Source organism: Micrasema longulum, unplaced genomic scaffold (assembly GCF_059751315.1).
Source record: "Micrasema longulum isolate JH-2025_06_02 unplaced genomic scaffold, ASM5975131v1 h1tg002758l, whole genome shotgun sequence".
Classification (NCBI taxonomy): domain Eukaryota; kingdom Metazoa; phylum Arthropoda; class Insecta; order Trichoptera; family Brachycentridae; genus Micrasema; species Micrasema longulum.
This window is the reverse complement of record NW_028279885.1, coordinates 29,053-55,824: the sequence shown is the minus strand read 5'-3', so window position 1 is coordinate 55,824 and position 26,772 is coordinate 29,053. Positions and strand designations below refer to the sequence as shown.

The following is a 26,772-nucleotide window of genomic DNA, read 5'->3' as shown; positions in this document are numbered from 1 at the left end:
CTGATGTTTTTCAGGTGCCTTGTATCACTGATACTTCTTAGCAAATATTTATCCTGATTATAAAAACACATTTAAATACATACATATTATATAACTTATACAAGGTCTGTCAGAATGATCTACCCATTTTGAAAATGGCGCCGCAGAGACACTGTTAGCTATGGACGAAGCTTAGGTATCGTTTTAACTTCCCGAACATTTGCCAATTTAGTTTTAGATTTATGCATGGATAGGTGAGACATCTCCTGATCTCTCCCCATGCAATTTCTTTATTTGAGGATACCTGAAGGTGGAAGTCTTTAAACACAAGCCACAGATAATTGAAAGGTTTTGATAAACAGGTATCAGGAATGTATAACTCGAGGGGGCAGGCATTTAGACGGCATAATTTTCGAAACAAATGAATTTTTATACAAACACGAAATGAATTAACTAATTACGATAATTGGTGCATTTTTATTAAGCTTCAAAATAAGTTCATTTTTCCAGACTGTATAAAACATATAATAGATTAAACCTTTTGTAGTGTTGTCAAAGTACAATTTTTTTGAACTTCAGATCTCAAAATAATTAAACATTTAAAAATTTTGTCAAAATATAAAACGTCCCCTGAGTGGTGGAAAGAACCAAGTGGAAAATACTAAATATGTCTTTCGTAACAATCTTTTGTATATTTCTTTTGAAATTTGTATTGATTAAAAATACAGTTCTACATGTGATATAGAACCAAAATCCTCAAAACTCAATGGCTACTTTCGGATAAAAATTTGAAAACGGAAATCATATGGAGGAAAGTCTGCCCCATCGTGTAGTGGTCGGCACATTCGTCTACCATTCTTGTGGTCCCGAAGATCCTGGGAAGGTTGACATGAAACATATATTTTTACAGGCAGTTGTACACTGAAATATATAATTGTTTCTGAACTGGCACAAACGTAAGACTGATCACTTTGATTTCCTGAACAGATGATCGAAATATGGTTGATTTAATGGAACAACAATTCATTTCTGTAAGCACAACCAAAGGTTCAATTCTGAACTCTCGGGGGTAGAAAACGCGTTGCTAGCACGTAAATTACGTACTAATTAAGCGCTAGCAGCACTTTACCCCCTAGAGAGCATTAAGAATCGCTATGCAACTACAGATAACAGTTTGGTGATGATAATATGTACTCAGTAATGAGTATTTCCTTAAGGTTTCATTAACCTGGCTGAATAAATGTCGGTTCTACAATGGAAAGATATATTTTTGGTTAACTTTTAAGTCATTGTTCTCAAAACTATGATAGTATATTGTGACTCAGCTCTTTCCACCACTAAGACGATGATTTATTAAGTATCTACTATGGACATTTATGTGAATAATTTCATAGTCAATCAATAAATTAAAGAAGTCTTCTGTCCGTAGCTACAGAATCTTCTGTTTCCACATTTTCATTAGCGGTGGGAGTCCCATCTTTCTCTTCTAAAGCGGCTTCTTCCAACCATTTCTGTATTTCGTGAGTATACATTCTTCTTTGAAGAACTTCACGCGTACGAGGCCTTGAACCGATGAATGTCATAGTCACCTAGAAACATAAATAAGTCAGTGTTTCATATTTTGATTGCAACACTTGGCCGTCGCCGGGCACAAGACTAATCGCCTCACCTTCGTGCGACTAATATACGGCGCATTCGGTTTTCCAATGCAGCGCCCTGTGCAACATCAGGTGCGGATAGGAGTATGGTGATGATGAACATTTTGTTTAGTTTGAAATGAAGTAAATTGAAATAAATTGTGTTTGAGACATTACCCCTGGAGTGAGATGTGGCCTAATCTGATCAACCATTACGCCGTCAATCCCCAACTGCTGCACTTCTTCCCAACTAATGTGAACTTCCTCATGAAGCAGCTTTTCCTCTGCCAACACGAAAATTAAATTATTCAATCAAGAAACAAGTATGGCCAAAGAGCACTTCATTACACAATTACTAAAATTTTCAATAAGATTCCTAAGCAGATCTTAAAAGAAAATGTTGACAAAACTTTTAAGAAAAAAATAATTAAATAGCTAATATGTAACAAGGCTTTATATTAATTATTATTTAATGTTAACAGTCATCTATTTAAATTTTTGTAAATGAATTTTGTGTAAAAAATATGTATGCTTTTAGTTCTTAACCTTTCCCTTACTGTCCTAAAAACACCCGCGAGTTACGGTGCTGTGTAGTCACTACACATTAAAAAATAAGAGATTTAAAAAGGGAAAAATTGAATATTTATAGGGAATGGCTTTAATTAACCATAATTTAATTCAAAGCTGATAATATTTCAAATCTAACTGCTGAAAACATGAAAAAACCATTGGGTATCGCTAACGACTCGGGCGAAACGTGCACCCGCGCCAACTTCCAGAGAGCTACTAATACTAAGTAGCTAGTACTGGACTACGTGACTGACTGCGACGGGCGTAAATTCTTTACTATTTTCTTCATACGAAACAATGCGAAACATTGTTATACTGTGAGTATAGTTTATCCCCGATTTTCGATAAAATGCTTTTTTTGTGCCTAATAAGTACTTTATTATATAAATAAAAGACGAGTGATACTTTAATCCACAAATTTGGAATATCCAGTGACCGGTTTCATCGCTTTCGCGACATCTTCGAGACTGGTATCTTTATTAAGGAGTTCAATGTATTTATACAAAACAGAGGTAAGGATAGAGAATTCAAAATTATATGAAACTAAATTAAACAAAGTTATTTTTATCTTAAGGATCATTATCAAAAAAATTTCAGGTTAACTAATGAGCTGATATAATGCTGTTTTAATGAGTTTAAGTATTTTATTTTTGTGTCATATTTTTAGTGTGTAATAAAATATTTAAACTCATTAAAATAGCATTATACCAACTCATTAGTTAACCCGAAAAAAAATGATAATGATCCATAAGATAAAAATAACTTTATTTAATTTACTTCCATATAATTTTGAATTCTCTATCCTTACCTCTGTTTTGTATAAATACATTGAACTCCTGTATAAAGATACCAGTCTCGAAGATGTCACAAAAGCGATGAAACCGGTCACTGGATATTCCAAACTTTTGGATTAAAGTATCACTCGTCTTTTATTTACATAATAAATTACAATGAACTTCTATCAAGAATTTTCACTGACAAACTTAAATGTTTTTATAAGTATTTATTACTTAATAACAAACTATTTCAATCGATATGTAAATGTGTGATGGAGGAATACTGAAAATCTAAACCCAATATTTATTATATTTATAAAGATATTATAGTTATTAGACGCCATGTGTAAATAAAGTTTTTATTACTTTATAAATTTATGTAATTTCTCTATCTTTTTTCTTTGTAAAGGAAAAATAAGAAATCTGCCGACTAGCCGGTATCGCAGTTTAGTGGGTTTTATTATTTTTCCTTTTATATTTTCTGTTCATGTTTACCTTCTTAAACACAAGAAAAAAACATTTCACTCCATTGTCACAGCTTCTTTCTTTTGAAAGAACATTAACTTTGTGATTTTTCTAAGCCGGTATTTTATGAAGTTCATATTGTTGCTGTTTTAACATACCATCTCGTTTAGTAGTGCTTCTTTTATAATGTATCCTAAAGCGGAATGCTTCCAATACGCTGGCCACTACGATGGTCAGCACTACCATTGTGAAGAGATAAAATACCTGTAAATAAAATAACGATAGTTAATATAAATATTTATTACATGATAATATCATTATATTATTATGTATTAACTTAATTTTTTTATTTTATTTATGATTATTTTTAATTTTTTAATCGCTATAAAATAAAAAAGTACCTTCTAATCTCTCAAAGAATATTTTCAATTCTCTTTCTTATATTATAAAAAAATATTATACCTGTCTATTTATTATAGAAGCAAAAAATTCATAAAAATTTCTTGTATACCCAAATACAAACAGGCTATGCCTTTGAGGTGTAAATAACTGTGCTAGGAAAATGGAAATCGGATTTGAACCTCGGACCTTTGGCCCGTGAGTCCACAATACTACCATCCTACAACCCGGTTCTGAGTGTTTACTCACCATGAAGTAAATTCGGCTCCATTGATTGGCTACAGAGGCGTAGGCATTCATCAAAATAAACCAATTATTGACAACAGTCAGCTCAAATAAGGTGACTCCACTTGTCAGGAGATTCTCAAATGTATTTAGGTAGTAATAACCCAGGGCAGTGGAACTGTTGGCCGAGTACTTGTAGAAATCTTCTACGGCGGTATTTCTAAAATGAAAGTGCAAATATATATATACAGTAAAACCTCCGTTTTACATTTTTCAAGAGAACAACAAAAAAGTGTAAAACCGAGGAAAACACTAAAGTGAGGAAATGAAAAATGTATGGAAAAAATGAAATTACATCAAAATATAATTATTGTACTAGACTATACTAAATATACAGCAGAAAAATGGTAAAATCTGTTATCATTGGAGATTATGATTACCTATAATTTAAATGAAAATATTTTATATTTTTTCAGTCAATACTATAATGTGTTTTTTTTTATTGAATTTTTAGAAAAACATGTATAAATAATTTTATGTAGGTTCTTAACCTTAAAAACACGAAAATAAATATTTGAATTTGCATAAAATGGATACAATGATTTTTCCCCTAAATATTGGAGAATTTTATTTATATGGTATCACTTTTTTTAGTATGACGCCACAAAATTTCAACTGTCATCTACATAGCGGCAAAATTGTTTCACACTTTTATGATAACTGTTTAAACTATCTTCTTTTCACATTATGTTTATAACTTCAAATAATATATCTATTGCCACATTTTTAAACTTTATGCATCCTAATTTATTGATGTAAGAATAAAGTCTTTTATTCTTCCTAAAGATGCGTCAACTGCATGCCACAATTTAGTAATATGTCAAAATTATACACTTAAACAAAAAGGTCAATTACACTGCACCTACTTTGAATTCAGTTTGAGACAATAATCTACACATTTTTTTATTTACCTCGATTTTATTCTCGCGCGGCTCGTTATCTTTTGACAGATCGAATGAGTTTTGAAAAAAATTCAACGTAAAACCGGGGTTATGAAAAACTTAAAAAACGTTAATTGGGGAAACATTGGAATGAGAATATATGGAAAAAAATGGGACCTAAACATTTCAACGTAAAATTTAGGAACATAGAAATGAGGTTTTACTGTACATATATACATATAAAACACATAAAAAATCATTCAGATTATAATCAGTCATTTCATAGAACAAAACAACCTATTTCTTTCGAGTACCTACATATTAGAAAACTCCAAAATTGATGTAGTTAAGTCCATCAGAGATTTAGGAGTTGTTTTGGACTATAAACTGACATACAACGAGCATATAGATAATACAGTAAATAAATCACTGAAATTACTTTGCTTCATTAAGAGAATATCTGATTTTACTAATGTCCGTACAATCAAAACACTTTATTGCTCAACTGTTCACCCTCTTCTAGAATATGCCTCCGTGGTCTGGTCTCCATTCTATGTCAATCGCATAAATCACATTGAATCAGTCCAACATCGCTTGCTTCGAAAAATAGCGTGGATGCTTGGACTAGAGAAAGGTAATTATTCTTATGCTGAAATAGTCAATGTTAAATATTTCTAGTCTACAAAAACGTAGAACTAATAATGACTCCATATATATGTTCGGCATACTAAATGGTATAATCGATGTTCCATCATTACTGGGACAAGTAAAATTCAATATTCCGACTCGTAGATTGAGAAACAATGAAGTACAGTTCATCGATCAGCATAGAACAAACTATGGCCTTAATTCTCCAATGACTCGTCTTTGTCGTATTGTTAATTCAAGACAAGATCAGGACTTTTTTGGTTTAAGTTTACAACGATTTAAACGAACACTAAATAAATAGTCCAGATCTTGTCTCGATGTCCCTTATGTTTGTCAATGCTTCTTTTCTTTTTTTTTAATGTTTTAAACAATTCTTTTATTGTAATATTTAAACCCTATAAATTGTATACATGGACAATGTCCGTTAATAAATAATTAAATAAAATCACACTAAAAATCACTTATAAATGCAAAACACCCGTCGCTTGACAAAATCTTCTATTCGATTTATTCATAAAAGGACATGACAATACCATATGTGGAGAAAAATGTACATGTTAATGTTTAATGAAACTTTGAACACTTTTTTTATCTCAAAAACTTCCTCTCTATTGCAATGCTTCTGTTCTATGCAATAGGGCAAAATACAATCTCTACATCCATGGCGCATTACTACTCTGAGGTATTCATACTATGCATGTACACGTGATACTGTCCGCCTTGTAGTCTAGTGGCTGGCATATTCACCTAGCATGCAAGAGGCGATAGGTTTGAAGAAAAATTTAGTACATATTCTATAATTTTTAACACTTTTTTTCTCAAAATCTTACTCTCTTAGAGGTTCATCTGTTTACTGTAAGAGCCCTTTGGGAGTTTAATAATTTAAAAAAATACATAAACATGAATACATAATACTTACACGCAGCAATTTCTCATGTCATAGCCGGAGAATAACTCCATACCCACGATGGCGAAGAAATAATACATGACCAGCATGACGCAGGCAGCGGAGGACATGAGTGGGGACAGAAGCACTAAGGTCCCAAACACATCGCGATATCTTTTCTTCAACTTGTACAAACGCATTAATCTAGAAACAATTGAATGAATGAATTTGCTTGTTATAAGCATTACTCGTTATACCAGAGGAAGATTTTTTAAAGCCAATCGCCATTGCATATTGTCACTATTAAAAACTATAATAAATGCTTACAAACATACCACTTTCTTAATATCAATTGCAGTTAAATAAACATTCATATTTTTTCACAATGTTGACACTGTGAATAAGGATAGATAAAACCGCCTGCGCTTATGTGTGAAGTGGCCCCGTAATTTTGCCAGACCGTGAACAATATACATACAAATATGAGATAATTTTGTGTTATGTTATATTAGCTCTTATTTTATTATTTAATTTAATTTTTACATTTATTTTTAATTGTTTTAAAATTCTACTGAATGTGTTATATAATTTATAGGTTTAATTTTGGTTTCTAAATTTTAGTAATGTATGTTTTTCTTTTTAATAATTAAACAAATATGTTTATATTATAAGTTTTGTAAAAGACAATTTTGCCATATATGTTAATAAAAGAAAATAAAAATAAAATATTTTACTGACTAGACTATGAAAAAAAAACGGGTACTTTTATAGTAAAAGCAAGGCAAATGTAATTTTTTTTATTAAATAATCATTTAATAATTAAGTAAATTAATACCATTTAATGTTACACTAAAGCTTATCTATAAAAGCAGGGTAAAAAATTCGACTACCCTGACAATACTAACAAGTACTTTTATTTAACAATCTGACAGATGGTAAAATAATGGAATTCTCAAATAATATTACTTGTGAATTCGCTTCTTACTCATGAAATGTGATCCTACCGTATTCCATTTTAATCGCAGCGGTATTTTGACACTTGCAAACGACACAACATGGCAGAATTGAATTAAAATCAGCAGTTGCGTACTAGGCGACGTCTACAGAGTACCTAATGTTTCTGGACTATTCTAATTCTATTGTTGCCAGGCACGAGGTTAAAGTGTGGCAATATCAAAAAACATAATTATTCCCAATTGATAACTGATCACTGAAATGATAAATTTAGGTTTGGAAGTAGTTTTATCAATAACTCTTTAACACTTGTTCACAGTTTATTTATAATAATGAAGGAATGCTTTGTATTGTCAAGATGTTAATTGTAGAGTGACACCTAAAAAGCCAGATATGAAGACGGTGCTTGCAACGGCAAGATTACCAACAGTGGCGAGTTATTCTTTGGGGTTTGCACTTTACACAATGTTACACAGTGTGTAAAGTGGCCACTTAAACCAGCCAATGACAGAACATAAGCCCTGTAAATGCCTAGACTTCCATATTCCCTTCTCAAATATGTTTTCCCTCTCTGTTCCAACAAATTTAGATCTAAATAACTCCTTAGGGAGGAAATCCAGCCTATCTGCAAACATTTGGACATACTCAAAACATTCTAAAAGCCACTGCCGAAAAATACATTGACTTTCTAAAGGACATAGTTACAAAAATGAAAAAAATTAATGAAGGAATTGATTCAGACCCGTGAAAAATAAATGTTGTGCAAAATATACATACCAGGAAAAAAAGCTTTGCAAAGCAATTAATAACGGGAACAAGAGGAAAAAAAAAAACATTCTAAAAAAAAAATTGAATCAATTCGTTTTACAAGTATAACTTTGTTTGAAATGATCAAACTTTTACTGAATCCTTGTGATGTGATTTTATTGTAATAAGATGACTAAACAATATAATTATACTCTTACTGGCTTCAATATGAGATACCCGTGTAATAAGTATGTCTATGAATGTAATATTGTTAATATTCTATTTCAATTTACCTTAATGGCCTGAATATGACTACAATAATAAGGCCAGGTAACAACGCAAGCAGTACAGCTCCAATAACACCGAGCAGTGTCGCCACAAGGTCAAACACATTCCACCCGCTGGACAGGTACTGCCGCATACCCAGGGCCATCATTCGCAAGCCCGCCTCTATTAAAAATACTGAAAAGAAAAAGAAGATGTGAATCAATTGTCTATGGAATCTTGCAAAATTAACAGTTGTAAAAAAATAAAAGAAATAGAGTGCTGGTGTTCTGGCTTTTCTTAATAGTAACATTTTAAAAACAGCAATTTTTAAATAGAATGCCGTGACCTTGTCATAACCAATCACAAAGCAAGCCACGTTTAATTATTTGACATTGCCAGCATAAAAATCTGACGAAGTGACTCGTATATTACTAAAAAAAATATAAGATTTTTACTGTTTTTTTAATGGACTATATTAAAAAATACAATTATTGGATCTCTAATAGATAATCTTTCCAAGTTAAAAGAGTTGCAGTTGTACAAAGGGCTCCAGACTGACGATGCATATTCCATTTGCGATCGTACCAGAAGTTCGGAATATGTTAATATTTAGTTTGATAGTCTATCAATAAACATTTTTTTTTTAAAAACCACAACTTCCTGATTGACTCACTGATGTCAGTTGTCACCAGGAACTGCTGGGTGCTTTGTCTTACTTGTACATTCCTTACAAATTCAGAATACTTACATATTAGAAACAGCCAAGTGTCCCATGAGGCACAAAATAGCCGAGCACTGTCCTGTAGACCGCCGGATACTTCTGTGATGCGAATGAGCATTGAGACACCATTTCCAATAATAAGAGCGACTGTAATAAAACAATATTATTAAATATATAAATAAATTAAATATCAACATATTGACGATAAAAAGGCCAAGTGACCGATGTGACCCACTATTGCCGAAATTGAGTCATACCTGGTGAACTGATAATTAATGCACCTGTCAACAGATGGCGAGTCGAATGCAAAAAAAATCATTACTCTCAAAGGCAATCTATTACTATCCAGCTGTCAAAATTTCAACAAATTTCAGTATGTTTTAACTGTGTGAAAAATGGATTAAGCTGAATGAATATCTTGCCATGATTTTTTTATCAATTTCAATTTATTTATTTAATACGCTTATGTACATTACAAAAATATATTCAAATAATATATATAGAGCACTCACAAACAATGTATTCAAAGTAGGCCCAGTTGACGATGTATGACGAGTACCTGCCGAGGACCTCAACAGGACCTAGAGTTCCATACCAGGGGGCCCGGTCGTGCTGGGGGGCCCAGCGGAGTGCCCCACACTCGTATACAGACAGGAACTCGTCCAGAGACAGGGCCCCCGTGTTAGAAGTATTCAGTTGTTTGAACATGAGGAGGGTGTCTCTTGTACCTGGAATGGAAGTTAAGAATGATAATTTAACTATCTTCATATTAATTTTGTGTAGAATTACTAAAATTAATTTAATGTTCAACAGTTTTACCGAAAATAAACCCTTGATAAAGGAAGAGTCGTGTTCTAAAACCGGTCGGCATATTAACACATTTGCGGTTGTGCCAGTGGTCAAAATTGTGTCTCTCATTTCCGTAACCAGTACTGCTGCTTGTAGCTTTCGAGGCTTCATTAAGAGTACTCACTCCTCTTGAGCGTCAGCAAATGTTTTTTTTCATATATCTACAAAACACTATTACGCTATGTACTCAGGTATGGCTCTGAATGCTGGGTATTGGGTAAAAAAAGATAAGACATCTCTCTTTATATTTGAGAAGAAAATAATAAGAAAGATATTCGAAGCTGTGCAGGAAAATGGAGTTTGAAGTATAGGGTTCAATGAAGAAGTCTATAATATGTACAACGAGCCCAACATAATAGGGAGGCTACAATGGGCAGGGCACTTAGAAAGAATGAATTAAGAAAGAGTGCCCATTATGATACTTCACACGTAGCCCCGAGGCTAGCGTTGGTAGACTCAAACTACAATGGCAGGATCGAGTGCAGCGGGATGTGGACGCTATTAGCATCAGGAACCGGAGGAGTACATGCCAGGATAGAGGGAGGTGACGACGAATGTTGGAGGAGGCCAAGGCCCACACAAGGGGGGACAGGTTAATTATTCCAAACACAGACCTTTGTGCGGGGCGAAATATCTCATGAGGCCGTGGAACTGGCGGAAGCGCACGGTGGCGGGGGCCTGACGGGACACGAGCAGGCGGAAGGCGTGCTGGCAGGCGCGGCGGCGGTGCAGCAGCAGGCGGCGGTACTTCTCGCGCTCGATGCGCGTGAACGTCTCGTACACCACGGCCAGCATCTGAAAGGCATCCAGTGCTCAATCAACCACATATGTTTTTCCTTCTCAATGGAGAATACTGCATTCACAAATTACTCTAAGACTTCTCTGTCAGTATAAAACATATTCAGGTCCAGACTGCAAAACTTCAGAGGAACATTTCTCATGGTAAACTTTAAAACAATCTTTTTTTTAAATTTCATGTTTCTTTTTTAATGAAAAAAATTCATTATTATAATTTTAAAATGGGAAAAATCCTTAAATTCGCAGATGAAAGGACTCGCGTCCCCTCCACAAAAAAATACAGTTTAAATAAACAGTCTATTATATGCTTAATGATGGTTGTATATCTTACCAGATTCATGAGTACGTAGAGTACGGTGGCGATATAAGAGATGAAGAAAATAGCGAACCACTTGGATTTAGCATACGATGGCATCATTACATCAGGGAAACTAAAATAGACATCGATATATGTTATTAAAGTTTAAAGCATTAACTTTGTTGTCAAACTTTTTTTTTAAATGTTAGTAAATATTTGTATATAACCACTTTTCTATTCTGTTATGTTTGTGTGGTGAATGTCCCGATAAAGAGACGGCTACGGGTACGTCACAAAACTGGTAGTAAGTGATTATATACAAATATTTACTAACATTTAACGATGCAAATATGTTTTATTTATATTCTATGTAAGCATTTAATTTGTGATCAAATATTAGTTAATCAAAGTATATTAGCAACTAAAGTTTTTTATGGTCATTTTAAAACAATATTAATAATATATTTAATATCTTAAGCGGATATAAACATGGCCTTTTTTACATCTCAAACAGATATAAACATGACCCTATTATATCTCAAGCGGATATAAACATGACCTTATTATATCTCAAGTGGATTTAAAAATGAGCTTATTATTACTCAAGTGGACATAAACTTTATTATTTATTTATTTATTAACATACACGGCACGCAGTGCCTTTTACCTTAAAAAGATACATATTAAAAATAATATAAACATTTCAATACAATGTGAAAAACTTAAAAATTAAATATGAAAGTATTATTTTACATAAATACTAAATATATAACACAGCAGTTTTGTATAAAAAACATATTTAGATATAAAAAATTATTTCACAATGTGAGCAAATTATATTAAGCTAAGCAGAGACAAAAATGGACTTATTATTATCTTACAAAGATCGATTATTTTAAGGGGTAAAAATCATACAATTAGTATCTCTTAATTAGTAAAAACTTGTAGCAAAGCACTTACTTAGCTGTGGTGAGAAGAACAAACATGCTGACGAAGGAGTCACTAATAGTACTGAAGTGCTGGTTGTCTACGTGTTCTGAGAAGAGGTAGAATCCGAGCAAGGAGTATGTGGTCACAAAGAACAGCAAAAGTCCTGAAAAGGAGTATTCATATTATTAAATTTAACCCAAAGAAGAATAGTCACACCTCACTAGGGCCCAAAACAGCAAAATACTGAGTTTTAGAATAGGTGTCGCAGAAGCATTTTAAGTGTATGGTCGTTTGGCCATGTGAGGAATATAGAAATGCGAGAATGGACGTAGCAAACTCCAGGGACAACTGTCATCAAGCAGAAGCGACATGGTTCGCTGGGCCATAAACCTGAGGATGCCTCCTGAGAGCCTTAACCACGCTTGCCTACTTTACTATCTCGACATCCGCTGTTGACAATTCGTCGGTAGTTCATGTCAGAACTACGGGACGCGAACCTTACTCGGGATGATGCACACATGGAATGATACTGTTGTTTTCAATTTTTATGACTATTTCTCTCCTAAAATAGAGGCGTAGCGGGTTATTATTTTATTATTTTTTAATGTGCTGTAAAAGTTGGTGGAAGGTGACTGTGTAAGAGTTCCGGCGAAGAGACGGGTATTTCTCGAAACTGGTAGACATTAAAAAGTCATTGAGTGGTTGTATACTAATACTTTTTGACATTATTTCAATTTAATTCAATAATTCATTTATTTAAATATAACATATACATTACAAACATATATTCAATACGTACATATTATTAAAAAGAAAAAAATACATGAAAGAGACTCATGTCAAAGTAGTAGGAGAATCCTGCTCTGGAAAACCCCTTCGGATACATGGAACAGATCAATATCTATCTGTCTAAAGCTAGGGTTTCCTAGGACAGCGGTGCCCGTATCTTTACGGCCGTAGTGAACGGTGATGCGGTGGACAGCCGTCGTAGAGGTGGCTAGAGAGTGGTTTTATTTTTTAACGGTGTTATCAACACCGTTTTCCTAGGAAACAACTCTCTAATTACCGTTACGACGGCTGTCAACTGCATCACCGTTCACTACGGCCGTTAAGATACGGTCACCGCTGTCCTAGGAAACCCTAGCTTTAGGTAATTATCAGGAACATACAAACCAATGCTCATCATAATCTCAGAATTATCGATCATACCGCGCAACAATCGATAAAAATGTGTAGTCAAATACACATTACTTCTAGTCTCTAAACTGTTGTAGCCAAGCATGCCCTGGAGAAACTCGGTCGGGTAGAGCCAAGGATAATACCCGCACTTTCTCATGTAGAGATATCTCAGAAACTTCTTTTGGATTTTCTCTATCATAAGAGAGTACTTCAGTTCATGTGGCCCCCAAATCATCGAGCCACTCTCGAGTCTACTTCGCACCGAGGAATTGTAAAGAGTTCGTAGAACAAATCCTAACATCTTCGATGCATTACCACTGATTGTCTCTATGTGTTCATGAAACATTAGGGTGCTCACAAATCTAACGCCTAGATCCTTAACATTCGATGTTCGTATCAGATTCCGGTCATTCATTTTGTAGCGAAAAAATTGAGTTTTTTCGGCCCTAGTGAAGGACGTGACCGAACACTTGGAAACATTAATCTTAAGTTTGTTTCGCCTTCCTCATTCAGATATATTAGATATATCCGCTTGGAGAAGACGAAAATCGTCAGAAGTTGTCACCTTTAAGAAGAGTTTTAAGTCATACGCAAACAACAGAAAACGCGAGTTCAAAATTACATTTTTAATATTATTAATGAAAATTGAGAACAATTGACTCGGGTTAGAGCCTTGCGGGACACCCGAGAAAGTATGGAAATACTCTGACGCGAATAGACCGTAGGGGACATTTAAAACATTACGTGTAGCATCTCACTTACCAAGCATGTCCAGAATGGGAGGAAGAGATTGCAGGATCTGGCGAATGAATCTCCGGACGCCCCCACAGTGCTTGGTGTCCACCAAGAAGATGGGGCGGAGCGCTCGCGTCACCCGGAAGTGAGAAGACTGCCGAATGAGCACCACAAAGGCTTCCAACACCATGATAAACAATGTCGCACACTGCAACGAAAATTTAGACAATGGGACTCACCCGGAAACCAATGCCTACTGCGCCTGATCTACTATCGTCTTGAGGACAATGCAGAAGGTGAATTGTGCATTTCCTGTATGTAATCTACAAATTAATAAAAACATCCAAAATACCGTTACCTAGCAGATGTCAAATTGCTGACAGTAAGGGAAATGGAAGATGACCCCAATGAGGAAGTTCAGTGCTATGGGAAATCGGATTTAAAAAATGTTTTTTTCTTATACGGTAAGAATTACAGCATTTAATTGTACGGCGAAGTTTCTCGAAAATATATGAAAAAATAATAAAAATGAAGAACTTTCAATGACATAACAAGTTCTTCCGAATCAACCAATGATAGTGTTGTAAGAAATTTCCGGTTTCCGGGAAGCCAACTTACCGAAGAGAACTAGTGATGTCACACGCAAAGTAATAAAAAATTATAAAACTTGTAGGATAATAAATATTAATTTTTATTTTTTTGGCTTAGTTTGATAGTCTATTAACAAATAAAAAAGACTACTGAATGTCCTCATTCTTCACTATAAAAGCAATAGCACTATCAGGTCCCATCAGTCAGAAGGATTCATTTCAGTTTATCAGTTCGGATAACTATACGGAAATTAAAAAGTGGCAAATTTATTTTATAATTAGGTACTGGTACCCCTAACAATGTCTTTATTATTTTGTTCTCAAGTTAGTACTTGGTATTGCACAAAAAAGTTCATTTGTAGTTTTGACAGACAGCTTCTTTTGTTTCACTGTTTTTTTAGAGAAAAATTTAAAATGTATTTTGTTAAAAAAAGGTTTTACACTAAAGATGTCTCTGGTTGTTATCTTGACATATAATGAATTAAGAATTACTTATTATATCATTTCATAGAACCACGAAAAATCGACCGATTTCTACTGATTTTTAGCTACCAATGATGCTGATGTTGAAAATATCACTAAAACACTGTTGCTGATGGATGTTACATTGACTAGATTGGACGCTGGATTTTTAGCTTTTGGGTGGAGTTATGAATTTTAAAGCCCTGTACATAGAATTAAGAATAGTCCAGAAGGAGTGTAGAATCATATTTGAATACATTGGACTGTGTCCAATAATTCCCCCACTATGCCTCACTTTTGCCGCGCGCATTCATGACACCGTCGTGTAGTGTTGCACGATGGGAAAAAATATAATTATAACACAAATGTAGGGTAAAAAAAAGCAATCTGTTTATTTCTCTAAAATTTTATTATGCACGCGGAAATATTGATTGACACAACAGAGTAAATAAGTAAAGGGTCATTTAATAAGAGTAATTGAATTAATAAACTTTAAATTTAAAATATAAAACAAATTTTATTTTACATAAAACTGATATTTTTATATCATGTTAAATAATATTGTTTAAAAGATAACGTCGGTCAAATGTACACGATAGAGTTGTTTAATCCGAGATTCAATTTTCATTCGTTCTCTCATTAGATGAGCAAAGGTAGGGCAAAAAAATTTACTACCCTGTGTTGGTTGCTACGAAATGTTCATTTTGTTTCTTCGACAATCTGACAGATGGAAAAATAATTCAATTTTTAAGTAATGCATTTGCTACATACACATTCATTTGTTAATTACACGTGAAATGTGATTGCATCCTGTTTCTTTAAAATCCTAGCAATATTTCTACACTTTAAAAGGACACAACAAGGCATAGTTGAATTCAAATCAGGAGTTGCGCACTGAGCGACGTCTACAAAGAAACTAATGGGTTAAAAGGTAAACCTACTGATTTATGAGTAGTTGAGTCGCCTTCTGTTTGATGTGCGTATGCGGTTTCTGGACTATTCTTAATTCTATGGCCCTGTAATATTAACAACCGCATAATTGATATAAGTTTACCTTGAGCATTGTCCGCTTATGTTTTAAGATAGTTTTCCAACCGATCCATCGTAATTTAAAGAATAGTTCCACTCCAATTACACTTAGAGCAAATAACTCCACAGTCCCATGAACACCGACGGGTAACTAAAAAATAAATATAACATTCCTATATTAAAGCAGAAATAAACACGACCTTTCTCATTTTCAAGCAAAATTAAACATAAATTAATATATATAAAAGGAGAAATAAACACAGCCTTATTTAAAATAAAGCAGAAGAAAACGTTATCTATTTTATCAGAAATAAACACTACCTATTTCATATTTACACAGAAATAAATACAGCCTTTTTTATAGAAAAACAGATATACATTTTTTTTTTTAAATTAAAAAAATGTGAAGTTTTTTTTTTATTTTAGCAGAAATAAATGTAAAGTTTATTTTTGAAGCACTAACTTTGTGGTTATTCATTATAATAAAATAAATAAAACAACTTTGTTTTTAACCATTAATTTTTATTTTTCACCGACCGGGTTCAAAGCAAACAAGCTTCTTCGTCAAGGTTTACATAACTAATGAATTGATTCCTTTTTTGTTTTCATCATGTTCCCTAAATACTACACGTGGACACAATAAATCCCCATCAGTCAAACTTGCTTCTTTTATTTCAAATTTAATTAATAATTTAAAAGTTTTTAAACCAAAGTACACACTTCAAAATTCCTTTCAACTCATTGATATACTGAAAGATATGGAAATTCCAAATAATACGAAACTAATATCATTCGACGTAGTTAACCTTTTCACTAATATTCCAATTACAGATACAAAAAAAATAATCTCTCAATTACTTAACAATTCAGATTTGGATAAAAAACTGATTTCTGATTTATGTAGATTTTGTAATATTTGTTTAGATCAAAACTATTTTCAGTATAATAATATTATTTATAGACAAACACAGGGTTTGCCGATGGGTCAACCGTCTAGTCCGTTATTTGCTGACATATTTATGAATGAACTGGAGAATGAAATATTTTTAAGCACAGCACCACTTATCAAACGTATCAAATTATGGCGCCGTTTTGTAGACAATGTTTTTTGTTTATTTACAGGGTCGGATCGAGAACTTCAGACATTTCTAAATTTCCTAAATTTATTACGTAAAGAAATAAAATTTACTTTAGAAATAGAAAAAGATAAAAAATTCAACTTTCTTGATTTATCTTTAACAATAAAAAAATAAAAAATTTCGATATACACCGTAAACCAGCATATACAGACACAATTATTCATAATTCTTCAAATCATCCAATTGCCCATAAACATTCCGCATTCCATTCAATGATACATAGGTTAATTAACGTTCCACTAGATGATACTAATTTAAAAAAAGAACTTAATACAATAAAACAGATTGCTAATAATAATGGATATAATGAGAACTTAATTGATAAAATATTAAATCAAAAACAAAAACGCAAACTTATAAACAAATATTTATATTCGACTCCCACAGTAAATAAAGCAAACCCATCTAAACAATGGAGGCGGATTCTTTTTATAAATGACATTTTTTCAAAACAATTATATAATTCCCTACCATCAAACATTAAACCGGCTTTCTACACAACTAATAATATAGGAACATTGTTAAAAAATCACAAAGACAAAGTCCATAAATATAATAAATCTGGAACATACCAATTAAATTGTAATGATTGCGATTCAATCTACATTGGAAAAACTTAGAGAAACTTTAATATTAGAGTAAAAGAACACTTAAGATGCTTAAATATTAATAATTTTTCTGAATTCGCAAATCATCTGATGGAAAATAATCATAACTTCAATAAAGACACTGGATTAAAAGTACTTCACGTTGAAAATAAAATATTAAAATTAGACAACTTAGAAATCTTCGAAATTAAAAAAGCGATTCATAATAAGAAAACAATAATTAATAACCAAATAAACAATATTTCTTTTAGTCCTCTCTTGTCTTACTTCGAAAATATTGATATCAAATTACCACCCGTGTAAGGAAAAAACGACTTGATTTATTGGGTCCACATGTAGTATTTAGTGAATATAATAAAAATAAAAAAGGAATCAATTCATTAGTTACGTAAACCTTGACGAAGAAGCTTGTTTGCTTTGAAACCGGTCGGTGAAAAATAAAAATTAGTGGTTAAAAACAAAGTTGTTTTATTTATTTTATTAGAAATAAATGTGTTTATTTCTCAAAAGTATTATAGAAATAAACGTGACCTACTTCATATTTAAGCAGAAATAAATACAGTGTTTTTTTTTATTTAAGAAAGCAGAAATAAACATGACAAATTTTATAATGCAAAAATAAATATGTATAACCAAAAATAAAATGACCTCAGTATATCTTAAACAGATATGAGTATATAAATATCAGTAATCGACAACATTATAAAAAATAAGACAAGACCCAGAGAAAGCAGGGCGCATTCCTCTTTTGATATTTATTAGTAAATTTCAACCTCCCCTCCCTTCGATGATAAAAATAAAATTGAATAAATAAATGTTTGACATAAACCTGGAAAACTGGAACTGCCGGATCTTCGGTGAAGGCCAGGAGTATGAGTATGAGGGAAGCAGCCAGGTCCAGACCATGGTACCAGGGATTATGTACGCGCAAGTAGGCGGGAAGCTCATCGGGGCTAGAAGGGTGAGAGTCAAACTTCTCATTGTTCTGACCTTCCTACAAAACAACCACAGGGTATGGAAAACAATCAAAGATATACTCACAGAGCCACAAAAAAATGTGTGTTCAACACAACGACATTTATTTTTTTTTAAATTTATTTATTCATTCAAAATTACAAAATTAAATATTTATGAACTTATTAAGGCTTTTTAGGCTATGCCCGTGTCAAGCCACAATAAATAACAATAAAAATACATAGTAAAATTAATTAGATCAAATTATAATGACATAGAATAATAATCTAGAAAAAAAGGTAAATGTGATAAATAATCAAATTCCAAAGAATACAATGCAAAAAAAATAATCAGAAATATTTTTTTAAATTTAAATTATACAAATTAAGAATCACACATAATCAAATATACAAAATAGTGGTATCATTAAAATCAACAAAATAATAGTAAAATATAGTAGTATTAAAAAAAAAAACAAAATAAGAGTATCATTTAAATCAACAGAAAAAGAATATATATATAAAAGCATAATTGAAATGTTAATTGAGATATGTTTTCTAGAAACTCACTCAATACTATAGTAAGAATATAAGAAATAGGAGCAATAAATCATATGCCAAATAATAGTACGTACTAAATTAAATTATACAAAAATACATAATGAAAAAAACTAAAAATTATCAATATATATAAAAAGCAAATAAAAGTAAAAAGTATGGAAGGAAAGCAGATTTGTAAATTTTTGCTAATCTCGAACTTTAAAAAAATTGACAACCTCGTCCCTATGGATGTGCAGCAACCAATTGCAAACATTTTTCTTAAATACATTGGAACTTGTGGAGTTTTTTATGGCTGCCGGAAGTTGATTAAAAAATTTCGGAGACAGGAATGGAAAGTTTCTTTGAGCTAGCTTCAAGTGAGTGGTTGGGCCAAGGTAATTAATCCTTCCCGCTGATCGCTTCTGTATATTTTGCTGTGTCCTGACTGTATCTACAGATTTCCAGAACTTCACAAGTGCCTCCTTGACAAATAGCTGCCGGATATCTAGAACTTTACAATTATCAAACAATTCTTTTGAAGGATAGCGACATATAATTAAATAGACATTACAAGCGCATCATAGGTGACATTTTGATCCGTGAGTAAGTTAGTATTCATTGCCCTCATTCTTTAATGGAGCTTCATCTTGATAAGACGTGACACTTTGAAGAAAATCACCATAATATATAATAAGCCAATGCTTTATTTAACACTAAAACTGTGAAAACAGTACAGATATATTGATTCATTCGTAAATGTAGGGTGTGACAATAAGACGCATACTATTTGTTTTTTCAATTAAGCAAACAGTTTAGAAATTTCCAAGATTATTAATATTAATATAAAGTATAGACTTGAAAATAATGTATAGAACACAATATCGCTCAAATACCCCCCTCGGTTTCTCTAGCACGACGCAGTCCTTTTGTTGAAATGTTGTTCTTTAGGTCTGGAATTGTTGCTAGCTTATTGGCATAGACTTTTGCTTTCAAAAAGGCACAAAGAAAAAAGTCCAGCTTTGTCAGATTGCAAGATTTCGGAAGCCAATCTTGGGATCTCCATTTCGAGAGATAATCCAACCTCTGAACTATGATCGCGATAGAGCCATTGTTTAATTCGCCTTTTAATTTTAATTTGTGTGGCAGGACAGGTGGCACCATATTGTTGAAACCACCAATTATCCGTTGTTGGCATCGGATCGTTGGCATCCGTATGACACAAGTTTGTGATCATGTTACGATAACATACACCATTCATTGTGTTTCGGACGCGGAGTGTAAATTGATAAAATATGTAACTGTATAAAATATAATAAAATTAACTAGCTAGAATCCCCGGTATATGTACGACTGAGCGCTAGGCTCCCAATAAAGATAAATTATTCACTTTCGAGCCTGGCCTCAGTAATACCGGGGCAAAATATAGCCGTAGAATATTTAAATAATGTTAAATATAAATTTGTAATCATGTTGCGCGCGTCGCGATTACGATTTGCTAACTCTATTTAGAAAAAAAAACTAGTCCTTAGTCTTTTTGTTATACAACAGTGGTTCTGCATATGAACTATTATTAGATTTGAATGCTACAAATCTTTATAATAAATAAAAAAAATTACTGTAGGTATTTTTAAAAATATTTATAGCAAAAATACTTCTAAGTAGATGGCTGCCTCGTGGTAGTTCATCTCCCAGTGGTCTTCTTCGGTGAGGTGTTCCCTGTTGGAACGGTTGAGGGAGGAACGGCTTCCGAGGTCCAGCACTGCACTCCGTACCGACTCGGGGGCCCCATCACCATTTGCGGGGCGACTATCTACAAGATAATACATTACAGCATCAGCAGGGTGATTTTCTATCTTCCTGATATTAAAAACATTTAAGTTTGTAAGTGAGAATTCTTGATGGAAGTTCATTGTAATTTATTATGTAAATAAAAGACAAGTGATACTTAAATTAAGTTTTAGCACTAAAAATAAAATACTTCTCATTAAAATAGCATTATATCAACTCATTACTTAACCTGAAAAAATTTGGATAATGATCCTTAAGATAAAAATAACTTTATTTAATTTACTTTCATATAATTTTGAATTATCTATCCTTATCTCTGTTTTGTATAAATACATTGAACTCCTTAATAAAGATACCAGTCTCGAAGATGTCGCGAAAGCGATGAAACCGGTCACTGGATATTCCAAATTTGTGGATTAAAGTATCACTCGTCTTTTATTCATAGAATAAATTCCTGATATTAACATTAAAAAATAATAAAATAAGTATACTGTTCCGGACGCGCATGAACGCCCATAGGAACGGCCACGTTGGCCGTATTATTTGTATAAATTAAATAAAATAAAATAAAAAATAAAATGTTGCTATCAATAAATATAGGGCCCGGCATAGCTGTAAGTCGAGTGCTGAACCCTTAATAAAGACGCAGTTGTCACTTGCGGGTTCGGCCTCGACCTATGCCGGGAAAATATATAGAAATTTATATACTGTCGATATTTGTTTTACTATGTATTATTGTAATATTTACATGCTTGTTTGGTTACACGTGCTTCGCTCGTCGTGGCTAGTAGCGAAATGGCCCGCGCGCGCATAACGCGCCCGTATTTACGCCGCTCGTGGCTACTGCAGGGCCGGCAGTGGTGGGGATAGCCCACCCGCGCCGCCTCGAGCCAATCTGCGCGGCGCTACGGGGCAACTCGTCTAGCGCGGCGAGCGACGCTTTATAAGCCGTGTAACTTGAAAGAATAAATCAGTTCTCTGCTGTCCTCCGACACGAGTGTTTTATTTCTGTGCTGTGCTCCCGAGTCCGCCGCCGCCTCCCGCTCAGTCTTCGCTCCTTGCTGTGGCCGCCGCCTTGATCGCTCCGACTGCGCTCGCCTCTTTTTACCACTTGGACCGGGTGGAAAGTCCTTTTCAGGACTACTGAGGTTGACCTAGCTTTCGGTGCTTTCATCGCCGCGTGCCGGGTTCCCAGGCCTCCCGTTTACGCCGGGTGGGCCGATTGCGAGGAACCAGGAAGACGAAGCCGCGCCGACCCCCCACGATATTGAGGGCTGTCAGATACATATACTTTGGAAAATAAATTACTTAGTTTTTAACCCCCCTCCCAGGTGCGCAGTGATGTGTAGCTAGTACACATTGCGTCTAATAACTATAATATCTTTATAAATATAATAAATATTATTGGGCTTAGATTTTCAGTATTCCTCCATCACACATTTACGTATCGACTGAAATAATTTGTCATTAAATAATAAGTACTTATTAGGCACAAAAAAAGCATTTCATCGGAAATCGAGAATAAATTACAAATATCATCAAAAGTATACTCTCAGTCAGTCACATAGTCCAGTACTATATAGCTACTCATTAGCTCTCGGGAAGTTGGCGCGGGTGCACGTTTTTCCCGAGTCGTTAGCGATACCCAATGGTGTTTTCATGTTTTTAGCAGTTAGATTTGAAATATTATCATCTTTGAATTAAATTATGGTTAATTAAAGGCATTCCCTATAATTATTCCATTTTTCCCTTTTTAAATCTCTTATTTTTTTATGTGTAGTGACTACACAGCACCGTGACGCGCGGGTGTATTTAGGACAGTAAGGGAAAGGTTAACCGCACACTACACAAGCTTCTATATCCAGGTATAATTTACTAATGAATTTTATCCTATTTTATTTTTACAGTGTTTACTAAATGTTAAATCTAAACATATGGAGGTAATAAGTCAATTATTTTTGTCATGTTGTTCTTGTGAAGATGGGAGGTGTGGAGTAAGATGGATACGATCTTTAAAACTAGACAGGAGTGGACTAGAGGAAATACTGTTTATTTGGTTATTTAAAAAAAAAATGTTAATTGTTAATTGAATCTCTAAGTTTTTTTACTGTAAGTACAAAATGTGACAAGCAAATGTAATTTACCTTTCTTTTTATGATAGCGTTTTACTAAAGGAGTGTCCATCTATAATAGCTGTCACAACACAATTGTAAAGACAATAATTAGAACTAGATGACGACATGTCAATTAGCACCAATCAATAAAATAAAGATATAAATTTCAAGGGTTATCACAACCTGTGTATGCCAGTATTGACATGAAAAAAAATCCTTAATTTTTTAAAATAATTTTATTAATCAATATTAATATTCATCATCATCATAAAGGTTTCAGGTCTTTTATCATGTTTATATATTATTCGCACACATAAAAAAATAATTAAAAACAAATAGCCTCTTAATAATTAACAACACTACGTAAGTAATTTTTGTTATTTTTACGGGACAGTGATGAAAATACCTTATTTAATTGATTTTAAAGAGAAATTAGACTAAAAGTGAAAAAATTTAAAAATAGGCGACAGTTTATTGATAAATGTTTGATTTTAATACATTTTAGGTGTAATTTAGTTGAGCTTTTTAATAAAATAAGCAGTTTTTTCATTGTCCTGTAAAAAAGCCAAAAATAGTTAGGAATACGCGTTGTTGTCACGAAATTAGCTGCTCACGGTGGAGTACTGGGGCTAACCCTTATGTACAGAAGCGAAATATGGCATTGGAAAAACAAGGATGAAAATAGGCTAAATGCTGTAGAAATGCGATCTGTGAAAACTGTACACAATAGGTGCACTAAGCTCGAGATCCGTGCATCCTGCGGCGGAGATAAGCACTATTGACAAAATAAAAAAGGCATTCTGCATTGGTTTGGACGCACAGAACGAATGTACAGTGAAAGAGCAGCTAAAAAGATTTCCAATATAAATAATAATGGATGCAGAAGACAGTGACATGCCATTCTATCGTCTCTGAAATGGCGTGATGGTATGCTTTTTTTGTAAAAACATGGCGGCCTCTGTAATGTGGTGGTTAAGACGCTCCTGGCCTGTTGTGGTGCAAATAAATTTTTAAAAACATAAAATATACCTACTAAAAGTTTTTAAATCTTTGTATGTAACCACTTACTGACTTTTCTATGTCTACCGGTTTCGAAACGTATGTCTCAAACAGCATAGAATATTTTCATAATTTAATCAGTGCATGTTTGTCCTAATCAGTGCATGTGCTTATTAAAATGCATATCGTGTTGGTTTTATATTTTTGTGCAACAACTATGGTGAAGGTGTATAGTGGGTTTTGCATGTTGGTTTGCATATTGGTTTAATTGGTGTCCTGACAAAGAGACATGTACATCTTGAGACCGGTGACATAGAAAAGTCAGTAAGTGGTTTGTTCCGGACGCGTAAAATCGAATAAATTAAAATAATACATTAATTAGAAAGGATCCCCGGTAAATGTATAGAACTGATGGCTGGGCTCTCAATAAAGATAAAATGGTCACTTTCGAGCCTGGCCTCAGTATTACCGGGGAAAAATAGCTAGGTTAAAATGAATAAAATGTACAAAAATATATTATGTAAATGTCATGTTGCGCGCGTCGCGGCTGCCGACGAAATGGCCCGTACGGGCATTGAGCGCCCGTATTTACGCCACCTGCGGCCGGCGGCATGTAGCGAGTGGCGGGGAAAGATTACCCCCACCACTCCGAGGCAGCCGGCGCGGGTGGGATGGCCGACTCACGGAGCCCGACGCGCACCGCTTTATAAGGCGGTCAATTGGAGATATTAAATCAGTTGAGTTCCTAACTCTGAACAGTTCACACGTGTTTTATTCCGTTCTCCGTCCTGTTCGCCTTCCTGCACTTCGCTCTTCGCTCCGCTCTGCCTGCTGACTGCCTTCGCCTCTCTGCACCACTTGGACCGGGTGGAAAGTCCTTTTCAGGGCTATTGAGGTTGACTTGCGGTCGGCGCAGCTGTGCTCCTACCTTCCGACTTTGTCTTTGGCTCTGTCTGGGAGGGCGGCTTCCCACTTACGCCGGGAAGCTTGACTGCGGCAGACGCGGGTGACGAACCGGCGAAACTTTCATCGTGGTAACGCGTACGTTACATTTGGTCCTTCGAGCCGGATCGTCGCCAGTGGTCTCCAGTCTACAACACACCTACAGCATGCCGGTCAACAGATCGCCTGTGTCGACGCGTTCGGGAACGCGTCGAGACGCCGGCACGGAGCACGAAGAGGAGCTTCAGGAGCCCCAACCGGGGTCTGTACGAGCACATCAGGAGGAGCCCCAGCCAGGGCCTTCACACGACTGCCAGGAGGAGCCTCATCAGGGACTTCTGGAGGAACAAAAGGACTCGGACGAGGGATCCGCACCCTCGGAGCGGTCCATCTCATCGGCGACATTTCGCCGACAGATGGAGGAACGCGAGGCGCATCACGAGAGGCAGGTGAGCAGCCTCAACGAGATCATCGCCGCGCTGAAGGCCGCCAACGCGAGAGAGGACACCAGACGAGACATGGCAACCCCCCTCACGCCCACCATCGAGAGGGACCTCACATCGCACGGGACGTCGGAACCGGCTCACAAGCCGCTGCCGCTGACGTCAGACGCGTCTAGGACCGACGCAGCCCTCAGTACGAGGGAGGCTGCCGCCGCACGCCACGCCGCACGCTACGCCGCTGATCCGGAGGATACCGGAGCGGCGTACATCCAGCAGCCGAGCCACTACGACAGCAGCCGGGCGAGAGACGGGGCCGCTTGGAAGCGCCCTGTCACCGACGCGGAAGCAGCCTTCAGCACAAGGGAGGCCGCCGCCGCACGCCACACCACACGCTACGCCGCTGATCCGGAGGACACCGGAGCGGCGTACATCCATCCACCGAGCCACTACGACAGCGGCCGGGTGAGAGACGGGGCCGCATGGAAGCGCCCTGTCGCCGACACGGAAGCAGCCTTCAGAGCAAGGGAGGCCGCCACCGCACGCTACGCCGCTGATCCGGAGGACACCGGAGCGGCGTACACACTTCCGCCGAGCCACTACGACAGCGGCCGGGTGAGAGACGGGGTGCCACGGAGGCACCCGGTCGCAGAGGCGGACTCCAGGACGAAGGAGGCCGCCAACACACGCTACGCCGCTGATCCGGAGGACACCGGAGCGGCGTACACATTTCCGCCGAGCCACTACGACAGCGGCCGGGTGAGAGACGGGGTGCCACGGAGGCACCCGGTCGCAGAGACGGACTCCAGGATGAAGGAGCCCGCCAACACACGCTACGCCGCTGAGCCGGCCTACGCCGGAGCGACAAACGCACATTTACAAGGCCGCTACAATGAGCGGCATCGGGACAATGAGGCGCCACCTGCACACAGCCGAAGGGAGGACGCCGACGTACGCTACGCCGCCGGGCCAGGCGAGCCCGTAGCGGCACGTACTATACCACTGGGGGGCTACGAGTTTCGTGACCCGGTGAGCGCGTGGGTACAAGAGGGGCTACCCACGGAATACATGCCGCCGGGTGCCACCGGCGAGCCTGTGACGAAATACAGACAGCCGCCGGAGTGGCACACGTTCATGGCGAGGCAAACCGGCGCTAGGGATCTA

At 35.6% G+C, this 26,772-nt stretch overlaps 1 protein-coding gene across 1 annotated transcript in view; it reads right to left on the bottom strand.

Moving 5' to 3' along the window:
* Positions 1 to 673: 673 nt before the first annotated feature.
* The window catches only part of LOC148271645 (two pore calcium channel protein 1-like), a 34,978-nt gene continuing 8,879 nt past the window's right edge, over positions 674 to 26,772 (bottom strand). The window contains exons 2-16 of the mRNA XM_088241122.1: positions 20,978 to 21,135; positions 18,662 to 18,826; positions 16,111 to 16,236; positions 14,032 to 14,212; positions 12,121 to 12,253; positions 11,194 to 11,293; positions 10,679 to 10,859; positions 9,728 to 9,943; positions 9,243 to 9,362; positions 8,521 to 8,689; positions 6,560 to 6,730; positions 4,076 to 4,271; positions 3,586 to 3,691; positions 1,794 to 1,900; positions 674 to 1,568 (exon numbers count right to left, since the gene is read on the bottom strand). Coding sequence (XP_088097248.1) covers positions 1,386 to 1,568; positions 1,794 to 1,900; positions 3,586 to 3,691; positions 4,076 to 4,271; positions 6,560 to 6,730; positions 8,521 to 8,689; positions 9,243 to 9,362; positions 9,728 to 9,943; positions 10,679 to 10,859; positions 11,194 to 11,293; positions 12,121 to 12,253; positions 14,032 to 14,212; positions 16,111 to 16,236; positions 18,662 to 18,826; positions 20,978 to 21,135 — 2,312 coding nt within the window. The 3' untranslated portion in view covers positions 674 to 1,385. The remainder of the gene's footprint in view (positions 1,569 to 1,793; positions 1,901 to 3,585; positions 3,692 to 4,075; positions 4,272 to 6,559; positions 6,731 to 8,520; positions 8,690 to 9,242; positions 9,363 to 9,727; positions 9,944 to 10,678; positions 10,860 to 11,193; positions 11,294 to 12,120; positions 12,254 to 14,031; positions 14,213 to 16,110; positions 16,237 to 18,661; positions 18,827 to 20,977; positions 21,136 to 26,772) is intronic.